At 35.2% G+C, this 15,852-nt stretch overlaps 1 protein-coding gene across 1 annotated transcript in view; it reads right to left on the bottom strand.

Annotated features, from left to right (window-relative positions):
• Positions 1-95: 95 nt before the first annotated feature.
• LOC111043531 overlaps positions 96-15,852 on the bottom strand; it is a 172,183-nt gene continuing 156,426 nt past the window's right edge. The window contains exons 7-8 of the mRNA XM_039421095.1: positions 8,706-8,845; positions 96-7,788 (exon numbers count right to left, since the gene is read on the bottom strand). Coding sequence (XP_039277029.1) covers positions 7,569-7,788; positions 8,706-8,845 — 360 coding nt within the window. The 3' untranslated portion in view covers positions 96-7,568. The remainder of the gene's footprint in view (positions 7,789-8,705; positions 8,846-15,852) is intronic.

Genomic DNA, 15,852 nt, shown 5'->3' with positions numbered 1-15,852 from the left:
TAGAAATAAATTAAAAAGAAATATCATTCCTTGTTAATAAGACTACTAAATTTAAATGAAGTAAAAAGTCACAAATTGAATGGAAATCCACGAAGCTATAACAAGACGAGCCAAATATTGAATATAGTATCAAAATAATGCATTACTTTGAAGTTTGTTTGAATTTTACTTTTCTAAATTCTGTATTCTTCTTTTTACTGATTTTCCATACCTACTCACTAATATCCATTTATATTTGATATAAATCAAATATATATATAACTTAAACGGTTGAGTACAGTTCGATTTGTTTTCATACAATGCCTACTCATTTAAAGATTTAAAAATTATGATAACTTAGTGGTTTGTGATTATTTTAATAAATAATGAGTGAGATTGTAATTTGTCGTTTTAAAGATTAATTTTTCTCTATTGGATGATGTCCAATTGAGTCAATAAATAATGAGTGAGATTGTAATTTGTGGTTTTAAAGATTGATTTTTCTCTATTGGATGAATGTAACAAATAACACATTATAAAAGTATGAAAGCAAGGTATATATGTTCATGTTCATTCAACGGGTGTGTGACGATTGTGACACTGAGAGCAAACGCACACAACAGACGGACGTATGTAGACAGACGGAGGAGATATCCCTCCCCATATATATGTTGTATTCGAATGTTGCAACTTTCTTAGATTAATAATTTGTTTCTCGGGACTACTCCAATATTAATTTATATTGAGCAATATATATCCCTTCCACACGAGTACACGAGTAGACAATGTCCATCTGTCAGCATACATCTGACTGTTGTTGTGTGCGGTCGCCTATGGATGGACCGATTGTCATACATCACTATACTTAAAAAAAATCTACTTTACTTGACATAAATATAATCTGTACATGAGATATTAGAGTTAAAATTTGCAAAATGTGGGCAATATTTGAGTCAAACAACTTCAGAACTGAGCATTAGAGAAAGCGATGCAAAAATATGCTTGATTAATTCATCAATTTAAGTGCTGCTAATAGATTTATTAACGGTGAATAAGGTATGTGTTATATTTTTATTTTCTTTTTTAGATAGTGAAGAAGAATGATAGTTACCGGTATTGACTTAAAAGCTATCGCTGACATGATATTATGATGTACGGCATGTGAGAAGTAAATCATACATCATAAATCCGTCGCGCTTCCCGGCTGTAAATTGTCAAGTAATGAAGAAGAGTGATCTACCAAGTTGAGTTACGTCAGGGTTAGTAGCATGGGATAGAATTTCTGAACATTAAGGTTGGATACAAAAGGAATTAGTGGAACATGGTCGGTAACCATGGCAACAGGATGTGGTATAATGACGCCAAGACACACCGGTCGGTGTCTGCCTTTGTTCAAGGCCCTAAATCCTATTTTCGAACAATGAGATCTTAATGCTAGAGCTGTTGTTGTAACGAGGGTTATCCAATGACGATTATTGCTGTTTCTCTCCAGTGCTACTGTCTCGGTCTAATCTCACCGTAAACATTTTGACAGATTATCTCCAGGGATAAATAATAAGGGACCGGGATCAACCGAAACAAGGTTGCTCTTCCACTGGAAGCTAGCAAATGTGCACACATTTAACCCGCTCTTAAAATTCACTCAGTCTTCACGGGCGAATTATATTTAAAGCAACTGTGTGACAGAATTTAGTCGTAATTAATGGTGCAAACATTAAGCTTTCTCATTAGAAAGCAAGCTGATAATAAAATGTTGAGTACGGGAAGACGAAAAAGATGAGGTGAAAAAAGAATGAAGGTATTATTCAAAAGCAGCTTCTAACTTCATTTTTACTGGTGTGGAAGAGAAAAGGATTGGAAAATGAGTTGAGGATTAAGAGTGAATTCCAGAAACGTTCTCCACGTACCGTATTAGTGGGAGAGCTATGAACTGAGAGAGTCTTTTCAGTATGCTAATGTATTTATCAAATTATACAAGATAGATAAAAGATAATAGAGGGGAATTAAAAAAAAATTATTTGTAGCTTCCGTTATATATCATAATAATCTATAATTTTCAGTAGAACCTATTGAAATTCCAAACTTTACAACTCACAACAAAATCACGTTGTGATTATTGAATGGATCTAATGAAATAAAATATTCCTTAAACTCAGAATCACCCTGCATTTTATGAATGGGATAGAAATTATTTCAACAGTTTGCAACACAATGATAGTAGAGAATGTGCATCTAAAACGAGTTCTCACGTGGGGTTTTTGTGATTAAGGGAGTGGGAAACACTTTGAGAAGTAAAAGGAAAACTCTACATCTCAACAAATGAGAAACTACCTACTGTTTATAAAATAATCAAGTATTAGTTTAATTTGATGAAGAATGTACAAACTTGTTGATGAAATTTGTTTAGGTCCACATGAAAAGCTTTATTATAATTCACATAAATTCCTTTATTCAAGATAATATTCTAAAAGTTAGTTTTCATTTATCGAGAAGGTATTTCTAGAATCTTATGCTAATTGAAGAAATTTAAACTAAGAGCGTGAGTCGGAGAACTTTATTTTTAAAAACGAAATATGATTAGGCATTTTAGGTTTTAATCTTTCACAATTCTATTATCAAATTCATTCATCCTTAAACTTAATCTAATTATTACAAAGTGAGCGTAGTATGTTCCCCTTTTATTCTGTGATAATCACATCCAAATTATTTTCTGACATTAATTTAACATATAAAAGGGTCTACTCTAACAATCAAACCCCTACTCTAATATAATTATTTATTTAGACACAGAAGAGAAATGATGTATTTCACTAGACAATTCCTGAAGCGATAAGTCAATAATCAAATTCAATCAGAAATGGTAATTTAACTAGTAAATTTGAGGAGATTTCACATTTTTTAGATAATTCATGAACAAATTTAAAATTTAAATAATATCTCATACTACAAGAAGTGTAAATTCGGAAGATAGATTCAACATCATGAAAAATGGCTTTTGATTTGTGATCTAATTAGTTGATGAGAAATAACTAAAATATGTGCAGCATCAAATCAAGGGCAAATTCATGAATGTTATAAAGACTATCATCCAGAAACGAACTCTGAACAGCATGAGCACCAGATCAAGACTAATATATCAACGGACAACAGCTATCTTACAATCAAAATTTCAATTTTTCAATATTTAGGGGAAAGGATCTATTATGGTTTTATTCCATTCTAGTCTCTATTATTTACTCTAATGTACCAATAGATTTTTTAGTTGTGATAGCATACATATAATAATTATACTTCCAACACCTCAATCACTCTCAATAAAATATATGGAATGCAAAGAAGCCCTTGCATGAAAAATAACAAACAAGGTAAATCAATAAATAATCGTCGAAACATTTCTGCACACTCCGAAGTCAAAAAAGGGGAAATTTTATATCATCATGCTGATTTATTTGGTTCACTTGTTATCTGTCCTGTTTGAATATGATATACTATAATTCACTTCGCAGAAAAAAATGAGCATTTCTCTCTGGAAGTTTGATTTGTAAGAAATAGCAGGGTTCGTAGACACGAGGCTCGAGGGTAATAATAAAAGCAGCCGAGAAAAATGGGCATCACGAACCGATGCTGTAAGATAATCTCCCAGAAGACAGCAGGCCGCTCTTCCTTCTCTTTCTTGAATAAACATGTCAGACCTAAAATAAACTTGTTTTTCTTGTTGGTCATTGATTTATCTCGATCCTTTCAAGTTTCCTGCATCGTTTCCGGGTTTTATCTTCATGATAATAGAGGAAAAGAAGTGTAACAGAGGAGCACATCGTGAAGAGCTGCCACTTTACAAGACAAGAGTCGCAGATTTACAACCCGTTTTTTGTGTCATCTATCAAATTTTGATAACGAGGGTGTTTGCAGCAAGTCACAAAATGCAACATTTTTATCAGCAATGTAGAATGGTTCCAGGATAGAACAATATTACAAAAAAAGACAATGTGTTGTTTTATTATTTAACCGTACCTTCATGAAGTACGGTATTTATCAACACCTTCAGGGTTTGGGAAATCATGGGATGAAAAATGATATTTAAACTATAAGGTTATTATAAAGTCTGAGGTAATAATCTATGGTAACCAAATAATGATTCAAAGAAATGTTCATCATTGTTTAACAATATAGAACGTAATAATAAATTATTTGGTAAAATTTCACATGAATTTGAGAAGGCTCTTTGAGTTATTGGAGTTAGAACTATCTCAAAAAATGCATTCTTCAATGAGAGCTATTTTCTTACTTCTTTCAATTCTATATTATAGTTCAATTCTTAGTTTTTATAAAGAATAGTCTGGGAAATTCAGTTGAGAACGGGAGTTGTCAAAGGTTTTCATAGAGATCTGCAATATTAATTTTGGACTTCAAAGCTCTAAACAACATATTAAATTAGTGCCAGGAATTTGTGGTGAGTAATTGAGTTTGGCTAATTCAATTATTGGTTAGGGCTAAATCCAGAAGCTGATGAGCTATTATATTTCATGAAAAATATTATATTCAGAATACAGTTCATGAATCATCAACAATGACTAAAAATATTCTATTGAAATGATCCCCTGTTGTCTCATTTAAATAAGCTATCAAGGCCCCACTGGAAAGTCAGTGAAGGTATATTAATCACAGTTGATTATTCAGGGGTAGAGTGCGTCATGCTCATTAGTCAAGAGAAAAGTCGGGTTAATTCTTTCAAATTTATGTTAAAATGCGAGGGACGTGGACCGAGTTTACGCTAAATAATGAGCTCTGTTCAAATATTTATTCTAGCCGCTCTTTGCCCCACCCGCTTAATTATTTGAGCGCAGGGGAGAGGTTTGAACTTTCTGAACCTCTTGCAGAGTGCGCCTCTAATTCCTGGACTTTGTCTCTGTTGACATTTTCATGACTCTATTATCATGTTCCATCAGCAAGGCAGATTCAACGTGAGAATACCTCAACTTTTCTAAAATCATCTCTTCATTAATTCATTACTTGAGAGTTTGAAAACTCAGAAGTCATTATCCGGCATAAACTCTTACAACAATGCAAAATCATTATCTTCAAATGATATATCTTTAATATCTTGAATCATTATCTTCCTTTTCATATAACAGCCAGCGGATTAAAATTATCATTCTGTAATAGGTACTGTCTTTAATAAATCTATATGACTACCTCCACAAGTACACAGGTCCATTTTCCGATGTTATGTTCTTTTACTGGTTTTGTTGTATTTTTTCTCAACAAAAGTAAACTCGATTCAATAATTTATTCAGACGGTTAAAACTAGACTTTTCCCATTTATTTGAGAAATTTATGATTTTTCTTGTGGTTTTCAGCAGTGACAGATTTTTTAATTCATCTGAATTAATAAACTTCTTTGAATCTTTACAGCTGTTGTATTCTATTAATGTTGATCAATACAATGGGCAATGTCTTAGATAAACATAATATTCTACATTTTATATTCGATATTGATAGTCAATATTATAGGATACTCAAACTGTCCACTAAGTAGAGTCAGTGGTACCGTACATTTTATATCATGAGGCCTGAGATGCTTGGTAATGTAGCCTACATGTGTAGAGACATTGGCACAAGGCACAAGGCACACAAGGGCATTTACTCTGGTTCTGAGTTTGGGACAGTTAAGTTTGAATGATGTGGTGATTCTGATGATTATGTCTTGATATAATTTGTATCACTATAATGGGAGTCACAATTCTTCTAGAAAATCAGTAATGATTGTTGTTCTGTCAACAATTACATCTTCTGTAATCTGCTAAAGTATATTTTACAAAATTAAAATAATAGCGCTTCAACTGTAAGTTTCGTCTAGGGATGACGACTGTATGGCTCGTCTTATCACAAAAATGAATTCCCATCTTTCGAATTTGAGGTGAAAGAAGAGCTCTGACACTTCAAAAACAATCACAGTATGTCAATTAGTAAATTAGATGAGTAATTTGACTACTAGAAACATAAAAATAAAAACAAGATGCAAAAAATCAGTGGGTGATGAAAATTTACTGCTTGATTCAGTAATAAGATTAACTACAGAAACCTCAATTCAATCATCCATGAAAATTGTTCATATTTTCCAAAATGAAAGTCAGTAGGTTTATTTAAGTAGGTGGTGGAAATTCACTGCTCAATTCAGTATTTTAAGATTAATTACAGAAACCTTGATTCAATTGTCTGTGGAAATTGTTCATATTTCTCAAAGTAGTGAATCATAAATCTTCACTTTTCAGACACTTTCCATTCTAATAATTGTAATTTTTGAAATTGATACTTGGAGTTTATCAGGAATTTGATATTCGGTAGATGGACAATCAGAAACTAGTGTGAAATTCACTGTAATTATTTGAGGCTCCAATGTATGTGAAATGATCAATAGGTCAACTTTTCCCTTCAAAACATAATCAATGCATCAGAGCTCTTCTAGACTTGTCAAGGAAGTCAACACTATACACTCTTTGATGCTGTTCTCCGTCTGGACTTCATAGCTTCCACCTTGGATTCTTTCCCACGCTAGCAAACACTATAGTCAACCATACGAAAATAGTCCGATGAAAATTGGAACAGATGATTCCCCCCTCAGTCACGCGCACCCATAGAGGATGCCAATTCGTGAGGTGTATTATAAAAATATTTATTGATTCTCATTTATAATCGGTTTTGGACAACGTTCACAAATATTATTTGACAACGTTGCACTTATTTGTTCCAATTTCCATGGGACTATTTTCGTGGGGTTGACTTAAGTGGTGTAAAATCCAAGTCCTGAGTACAAGTTACATAGCCCGAAGTACACTAAACTACTTAGAGACTAAAGGCGAACACAGCAGTAGACAGACGTCTGCAGACAAACAGAGCAAAAATTCCTTCCCAGGCTGCAGGAATGTTGCAACGCACATAGACGTCAGTCTGTCTCAAAATAACTGCTCACGTCTGCATGCTAACGTTTGATTTATCTCCGGTTATCTGCTTAAACTGCGCACATACTTATGAACCACGAATTCATGCCTTTCGCTTTTCATCAGCTGCTATGATTATTACATATATGTATCTTACTGTCTCTTCAATTACATATATAATAACCATACACTGATAAAACTGTGTAAGGCTCAACTCACACTTACGCAACTCAGTCGAGACCATTTGGAAACACATGCTCTCGACTAGAGTCGAGACCATTTGGAAACATATGCTCTCGACTAGTCGAGTCTCTTCTCGACCTGAGTCGCGTAAGTGTGAGTTGAGCCTTAAGCGTGTGTTTGTGGCGCATAATACTGTACTTAGCTTCACACACATCGTTGACAAACCAGCATCTAGAACTTGTAGATGTCAAAGAGTTTGTGGTGGGTGGGCTTGATGGCATGCACTGCAATGGAGCCGAGCGAGCAGACGTAGCCGGCAATGGCATCCCACATGCTGCCACGTCTGGCGGCTGCCGCACTGCCGGGGTGGTCGGGGGCGGGTGGAGGGTCGATGCGGGGGGGCAGACGTCGCTGGGAGGGTGGTCTGTTGGTGCGTGGTGGTTGGGTGTGGGTCAACGTCCGCCGTCCTCAGGCGTACTCGGTGTCTGTCGACAGACTCCGCGAATAGGAGAGCGCGCGCTCGTCGAAGTAGGGGGGCTCCTCGTCGTCCCCTCGGCCCCCCTCGGGCGTGCCCTCCTGGTCCGAGTATCCGCCGCCGCGTGAGTGCGCGAACGCTATGCTCTTCTGGTAGCTGAACAGCTGCCGCTCCAGGCTGTAGTTCTCCGCTTGCAGTGTCATTATCTCTCTCCTGAATCAAATGTATACATGAGATGAGAATATATCGTGTTGGAATATGAAATACTACTCATAATTTAATAAACATTTTTATTATTTCAGCTGGGATGTGAATCCAACCCATCACCGGAATAGAAAACTTAATATATGCTCATACGCTCATTCATTCATCTATTTATCGACTATCACTAATAAATTACAAAATTAGGGACAAACCAACAGTCATTTGCCCAAAATTGTCTCTATTTTCGGCATTTCAAGCTAGCCAGGTATAAGGAATGTATTAAGGTATCAATCAAGGGAAAAGAACTACTCCAAGATACTCTTCCAAAACTATACTAATAACTACTATCTTCAACAACAATGAATGAAAGCAAAGTCAAGTTATGTGTTCACTGTTTGATGAAAAATGTTCCTGATTTGGCGATAATGTAGGCCTTGAGTGAATCAAGCTGCTCTACACAAGTAATTCTTCAAACAAGAAAAACCAACATTCAATTTGGATTTGATATGTTTTCTTTTTTCTTCCCTTTTATTGCAATATAGTCTGAAAATATGAATGTGCAATTTTTCCCAAAGAAACAGTTAATGTGGTGAATAGTTCTCTCCAGGAACACAACGACAATTTTAACAAACTATCCATAATATGCTCTACTAAAGGAGTTTTCTATCCATAAAATGTCAGAAACATCAAATAGCGTTCTGGCCGAATGCATTGAGAACATCTCGTCGGGAGTCGGGAGTGTTCCCAAACATGAACACGTTAATGAAGTGGACACAAATCAGGCAGTAACACAATAACATGCAATAATGTCCACAGTAACGAGCATTATGACTTCATTGTCTCTGCCGGCATGTAATCTCATCCTGCTAAGATTCGCCGAGGGACGACAGACAACACTGCACTAAGATTATCAAAGCAACAATTACCTCATCTGTTGATTGTGTAATCTGCTGACGTCATCATATTTATGGTAGGTCGCCTGGAACAGTAAGTAGCTCTCCTCCCATTCCACCTGCACTCGCAGCTGGCCTTTGTCTGTCAGGTAGGGACAATTCGGCTCTCTCAGCTGCAACATTGTGCCAATTATATTCTAGATAATAATTGATGAATATTGAGTCTAATAAAATTCTATTGATTGAAGAAAATCGGACAAAGATGCTAGGAAATTTCACTAGGAAATTAAATTGATACTAGGAAGTTAAACTTTTGTCAATTTTGAAAAATGAATAAATTTAAGTGCTGTAGTGCTAAATACGTGTGGTTATCAAGCTGTTTACAAACTTGAGCGCCACAAACACGCGCATTCCACCCCATCAGCTGATTATAATTATATTTGTACAGATATAATAAGCATATAATCAGCTGATGAAAAGTGGAATGCGCCTGTTCGTGGTGCTCAAATCTGTACACACTTTTAGGCGATAAATTCATTAAAACATACAAAGCACATTAAAACAATATTAAAATAGAACGGTTGCAATAAGAAAAAAGCAATGAGGAATACAGTTTTCTAGATGATGTGGTTTTATAGAAAAAGAAAGAATATCTTGCCAACTATAGGTTACCATAATAATAGGCAGATAAAGAGTGAGAACAACAGGAGTGGGGGAAAATGTGAAAAACATGTGGAGCGGAGAGGAGAAAATGAAAACAAAAGTTATCATGCGAAACAATCTCATAAATTCAATGCTTCATCAAGTTTGAATGTTTAGACACATCTTCTGTTTGATGTGTGTGAAAAGTAAATCAAGTTCCTGAATTGAATTGAATTGCTGCTCTTATTTCAAGCCTAGAAGGACGAAATAAGAATTGAACATCAGAATAATAAACACTCGCTGAATCAAGAGCATTTATATTGAATTGAATAAATATAGTCAGTTTGTTCCTTTTAGATTAACTTTTTGCATTCTCAACACAGAATAATTTCAAGAAAAATAATACAGTACCAACTCCATTGAAAGTAAAACACGTATTCCTCAGCTATTAGAAAGCTTTGTCAAGTGGAAAGAGTTATGGAATTCCTATAGATATGGTACTCTATGAAAAATAAACTCAATAGGAATATTTTTTTCACTGAACTGTCATGGAAGCAACATCGATTTCAACAAAAGTGAATCGAAAAAAATAACAGTATTCAGTATATTCCTTCAAAAGTTTCTTCACACTGAAGAAAAAATGGATACTTGATAAATTGAAGGTGGATTGAAAAAAGTAGAATGGGTATTGAACTCAAGGATTGCTCCCTCATAATGCTAAAGCAATACTGTAGAGTGAGAATGATGGATAATCAATTTCCACAAAAGTGACACTATGTTGAAAGATGATTGAGTTATTAATAAATTTCTAACTATTTCTATATTTAACAAATATGTATATGACACAAGAAGCAAACGCAGTCTAAAACGTATTCTCTTTATTACAAATTCTGCCTCCTGTAGGTTATCACTACATCCCAATCATTGTAAGGAATGAACGAGCCTTTCACTTTCCGGCACATAGAAATGATGATTCACGACTCCAATTCATGAAGCCCCCGTCAGATTGTTGATTTATTTATGAAAGTTTCAAAACATGTTTTCCAAATTGGTAACACTGGTGGCAGAAAAATAGGTTGTAGAAGTAATTTCGCTCATGTAGTACAGAGTGTTGATTAATAATAGAATAACTTTTTCAACTATTTCTACATTACATGAGTGTGCAATGGAAGTACCATTTATTTTTATGGAATAAAAAATGGAAATCATGAATTCCAAAATCAATCTATTGCTTTTCACTTTCCAGCTTTCAGGCAAATCGAGTGCAAGTGATCCCAAGGGTCTGACAACACATGGGAACACACTTACTGTTGGAAAACTTTCCTTCTTCAAGAACTTCTTTGTTGTTGAAGCATCAAGATAACAAAGTACGTGTGACAAAACTCCAATTCAGCACTTCAAAAATAAACTTCTATTCCACAGGAAAAGTATCTCCTTTGTTACATCTTCCCATTCCTTTGTTTAATATCATTTCATCGAATAAGTAGTTTTGTTCATGAAAAAGAGCTAGAATAGTTTATAAAAATGAAGATAATACGAGTAGTGCATTTTGCAAAGCTATGCACCATGCAGTGAGACAAGACAATCAAAAACAAAATTTCAGGACACAGTATCATTTTACTGTAGTAGTAGTAAGACAGTATTGTCAATTCATATACTCCTGGATTCACAATATGATTACAATTGTTGATATTTTACCAATGCTCCACTGCACATGAACCCTGAACGAGTGTTTGCCTCCTTATAGATGTTGGCTCTGGCGAAAGCTACAGAGACTGGAAAAGCCTTCCAGTGTAAGGAATGGTATGATTCTCATGAGAGGGAATGATGATAAGCCTGAGCTAACACTTTAATCAGTGGATGAATTAGATAAGTTGAAAGTAACGAGTCAAGGTGCAAATGTTGAATCAGTCAAGGATGCAAGTGAATCATACACCATATACAATGTTCAGGTTTACGCTGAAACTCTTAGACTAAAATAATAGCCTACTATAGTATTAAAAGTGACAGTTTTTCATCAACTGAATAGCTGGAAAACTACAACTGCTATCCTAAATGATAGACTTTCAATAATTTTCTTGTTTCAATTCAAATATACGAAGTATGCCTAAAAATTTCGATCTATTCTCTATTCATATAGAAAACTATTCTCAACTAAAGGCTGTAACTGTTCAACTAACTGCAATAAAAGATGATACCAATGTTCCTAGGTACATTGGACGATACTATAGAACAAAAGGGAGTGACTGTGTACTTGGATGAAAGTATAGTATAAATGGGCTGAAAGTTATGTTGGGCAGAATAATTCATGATAGGTTTATTCTTCTCTGAAAAATTCAATTATAATTTCTTATACAATCAATTTTCCAACCAACTTTGAAATACCTACTTGAATGATTTAGAAGTATATGATTATCAAGCAAAGACATTCTGCTGGCACCCCTATAGTTTTAATTCAATTTTATAGTCTTTGTAACTTGAAATCCAGATATAACCGCGAGGAGAAAGTGTTGTGAGGATTTGAAGCGAATCTTGCAGATAAAGTTTACAGGGTGTTGGAAATGGTAGGCAGTAGCGGAAGTACGGTACCGTACGCGTGAGGAAGAGAGATACGGGGTGAGATGAACAATGAAATAACGTCGAAGAAGAAGAAGGAAACGAACAAGAAGAGGAAGTAAAAGAAGAAGAAGGAGTAGAAGAAGGAGAAGAAGAAGAAGAAGAAGAAGGAGGAGGAGAAGGAGAAGAAGAAGGAGAAGAAGAAGGAGAAGAAGAAGGAGAAGAAGAAGGAGAAGAAGAAGGAGAAGAAGAAGGAGAAGAAGAAGGAGAAGAAGAAGGAGAAGAAGAAGGAGAAGAAGAAGAAGAAGGAGAGAAGAAGGAGAAGAAGGAGAAGAGAAGGAGAAGAAGAAGGAGAAGAAGAAGGAGAAGAAGAAGGAGAAGAAGAAGGAGAAGAAGAAGGAGAAGAAGAAGGAGAAGAAGAAGGAGAGAAGAAGGAGAAGAAGAAGGAGAAGAAGAAGGAGAATTGAGGGAAAAAAGCAGTTGAGGAGGAATAGAGTAGCAAAATTTGAAAATGGAGCAGGGATGATGTTAGTGGATATCTGTTTGGTGAATCAGTTGAGAGCGAGCTTCGTAGCTTCCCTGTGTAGAATGTGAGTAGCCTGATTCATCATCGAATGCCTATGAGCTGGTAAAATGAGAAGAAGCACCATTCCTTCTGCCAATGTTCATTCCCCTCCCCTTCTGCACCCCTCACAACGGCTCCATTACAGTTCTCAAACTCCAAATCTATTCTTTATCGGGTATCTTCCTTCAACAACAATTTTCCTCCACCCGTATCTTACTCCACACGTTTGATCGTGCAATCAGCCACATATTCCTCCTTCTCCTCGTCCTCCTCCACCTCCTCCTCCTCCTCAACCACCTCCACCTACTCATCTTCAGCCTCCAACTCCTCCTCCTCCGCCACCTCCTACTCCACCACCTCATCCTCATCCTCCTTCACCTCCTCCTCATCATCAAGCTTTTTCTCTCCCCAATTTCAACATATTCCTCTTCTCAACCATCGACGCAACCTCTACACACTTATCCCACACTCCCACACATTTACATCAACTGCTTCTAACATTCTATCTACTCATCAAACATTTTTCTTCTCCTCCTCCTCCTCATACAATTTTTTTCCTTTCTCCATTCCTCCCCCTTCTCCTCCTTTCTATATTATACTTTTTCGAATCCTGCCATACACATAATCATGATTTATTCTTCTCCACCTCTTCTTCCTGCTAATTCAATCTACAACGTTTTATTCGCATCTTCCACTCATCTCTTGCTTTTGCTGATTTCTCTGACTCCTTACCATCATATCCTTTTTTCGCCTTATGTCAATCTATCATTCTACTCCTAGTACAAATTTCTATACTATTTTTCTTCTGTTCCCACCGTTTCATCATCTTCCTACTTCTTTTCCACTATTTTCCCCATCGTTTGCTTCTTCTATTTCCTCTCACCTTCTCTCATTTTTTCCCTCCTACTTTATATTTTCTTTCTCCAACGACAAATTCTGACCCATCTCCTCTCACTTCACCTCCGTGTCTATGCTTCTCACACCATCATCACCAAGTTTTCACTACATCAATTACCATCCCTCCTAGAAAGTTCGCTCACCCCTCTCATAACTCATCATAATCATCATCGTAATCATTTCCATCATCATCGTTCGACTGGCCTACATTCGCCGACAATCGCGCCTCCACTCCGTTCATTTTTAATTGCAGCAATTAATGACAGCTCTTGTCTGCAGGCGAAATGGAGAAGCCGGAAAAAGACGAAGCACAAAATTAGACAAAGGCCTGATTGAGGCTGAACTTGGCAACGTTTCTGTTATGGAAGAATGCTTTTTTCTGCAATTATGAAACAGAATAATATTTTATTCTTACCAGAGACTTCTTCTTATTGTGCCTGCCCGCTACGAACGTGGGAGATCAACATGGTGATTTTCTCTTTATCCACGCTAATACAAAATATTTCTAGTTTGTTTAATATTTTGTAAAATATTGTTTAGTCAAGAAATTCTTCTTCTGGGAGAATACTATTCCTCTACTAGAGACTAATGGCAGAGTATTTGCAATATATTGATCTCACTCACCATAAAATATTATTCAGCGCGATGTATGATGTATATGATATGATAAAAATTGTAATAGTAGATTAGACAACAGTTACCTGCATTGTCTTTGGTAATGTACTATTTTTACCGATAATTGAGTAGTGAGTGTATCATCTTTAACGATACTAGGTATCAGTTTGATTGATTCATCTCAAGTGTACTGTACTCCAGATACATCACGATCGCCCATTGATTTACATATAGCTCTGAACCACTTTTTTATGGATTTCAGCTTCAATAATAGTAAATCATTAAAATGGATAAAATAGGGATACAATAGCGTAGCTAGTCCTCTGAGCAAGTCCTACGAGCAGGTATCAGGTTGAAATGTTGTTGCTTTGAAATATTATCAAAATCGAAAGCACGTACCTTGAGTGAAAAGTAAATTAAAGCGAGATTCACTTCAACCTGCCAGTTTTACTTATAAATAACATAAACGCTTCCCATTTAACCAATGATGAAACTAAATATTGCTCCAGTGAATAAACTAAAAAGAATATATTTAAATTATTTGAATGTATATTTCAAATTTTAGGTATGTTTTAGTCATATCAGTTATTGCATATCTTCAGTTATTATCATGATCAAAGTGAAAAATTAATGCGAGAAAAAATAAAATTCATAGATTGGGAGATTGTTTGATCATGTTTGATCATTGTTTGATTGATTTCATGAAATTGAAGAAGTTTTGGGCAATAGCCAGTTTTTTCTTTTTCGATCATTGTATTGTTTGTGCTAACCTAATAAATAAATAAATGTTTTCAATCACAGTGTGGATCCACGTATTCATATCCTTTCATTTATTGCTTCTGAGAATCACAGAAAGCTAGTTCAATAATTCAGTGTATGAACATATTTGAAAAGAGACGGAAACATTTATTACAATTCGCAAATACGTATCAATAAACATTTCACCGTCCTATTCATCACATCCTATTCATCCGTCTCTATATATTTTACAATAACTGTTTATTCATGAAATCTTATTGGATATATCAATAATATTTGAAGAGCTCTACAAATAATGTGGAGATGGAATATATCATAATTCGGAAGCTTCTGAGATATTTTAATACCAAGTTAACTATGAAACGGGATGCTCCTTTGCACGAATCAACGCCGTTCTCTGTAGCTCGATATTTACTTTCGAGTTTATTGGCAATCAAAAGGGAAAAGTCGGAACGTGACTGTAAATGTTGATCCAGTGAGCTTTGTGATTGATTAATGCCTTCTAACGCTTGATTGCACCTTGAGGCTGGCTCAACAGTCGTCTCTGTATTCAACCGTTCGTGTTTGTACTGCATTGAAAATGCATCCGATTCAAATAATTTTGAGTTCATTATGTTTGAGCGATTTTTAATTCCATCATAAAATCTATGTTTTGATACAAGTAGTTTCAGCACCGTCCATTACTTGCATTCATATTGTAATCTCAAGAGAGGTTCACTGTAGAAACAAATTGAAGTCAAGTGAGACTATAGACTAGCAAGAATATGTCATTTAATAATTTAATTTTACATAATTATGTAAATAGTTAGTTTTTACACAACAAATTGACAGATAATTTATTAGCATAATATAAGACAGTTGTGCATCCCCTCAAAACTATCTATCTAGAATCGATCTATTTTGAGATTTTGAAAGTTCATTTTATCCTCATATTATTTGTGCATTATTGAGAGGATGTAGAAATGAGTTCATTTTCAGTTTACCTGAAATTACTCTCTTGTGATCACATGATCATTCCCCCTATCATTACATTTCTAAAATTCAAACATTTCAACTCATGGCAGCTTCACATTGATTCGAGACATAAAACATAAAATATTATAAGGATTAACCTGTAATTTACTTCAAGATTTATTTCATATACAC

This window comes from Nilaparvata lugens, chromosome 2 (assembly GCF_014356525.2).
Source record: "Nilaparvata lugens isolate BPH chromosome 2, ASM1435652v1, whole genome shotgun sequence".
NCBI classification, from domain to species: Eukaryota; Metazoa; Arthropoda; class Insecta; order Hemiptera; family Delphacidae; genus Nilaparvata; species Nilaparvata lugens.
The sequence above is the reverse complement of the archived record's forward strand: the minus strand, read 5'-3'. Positions and strand labels throughout refer to the sequence as shown.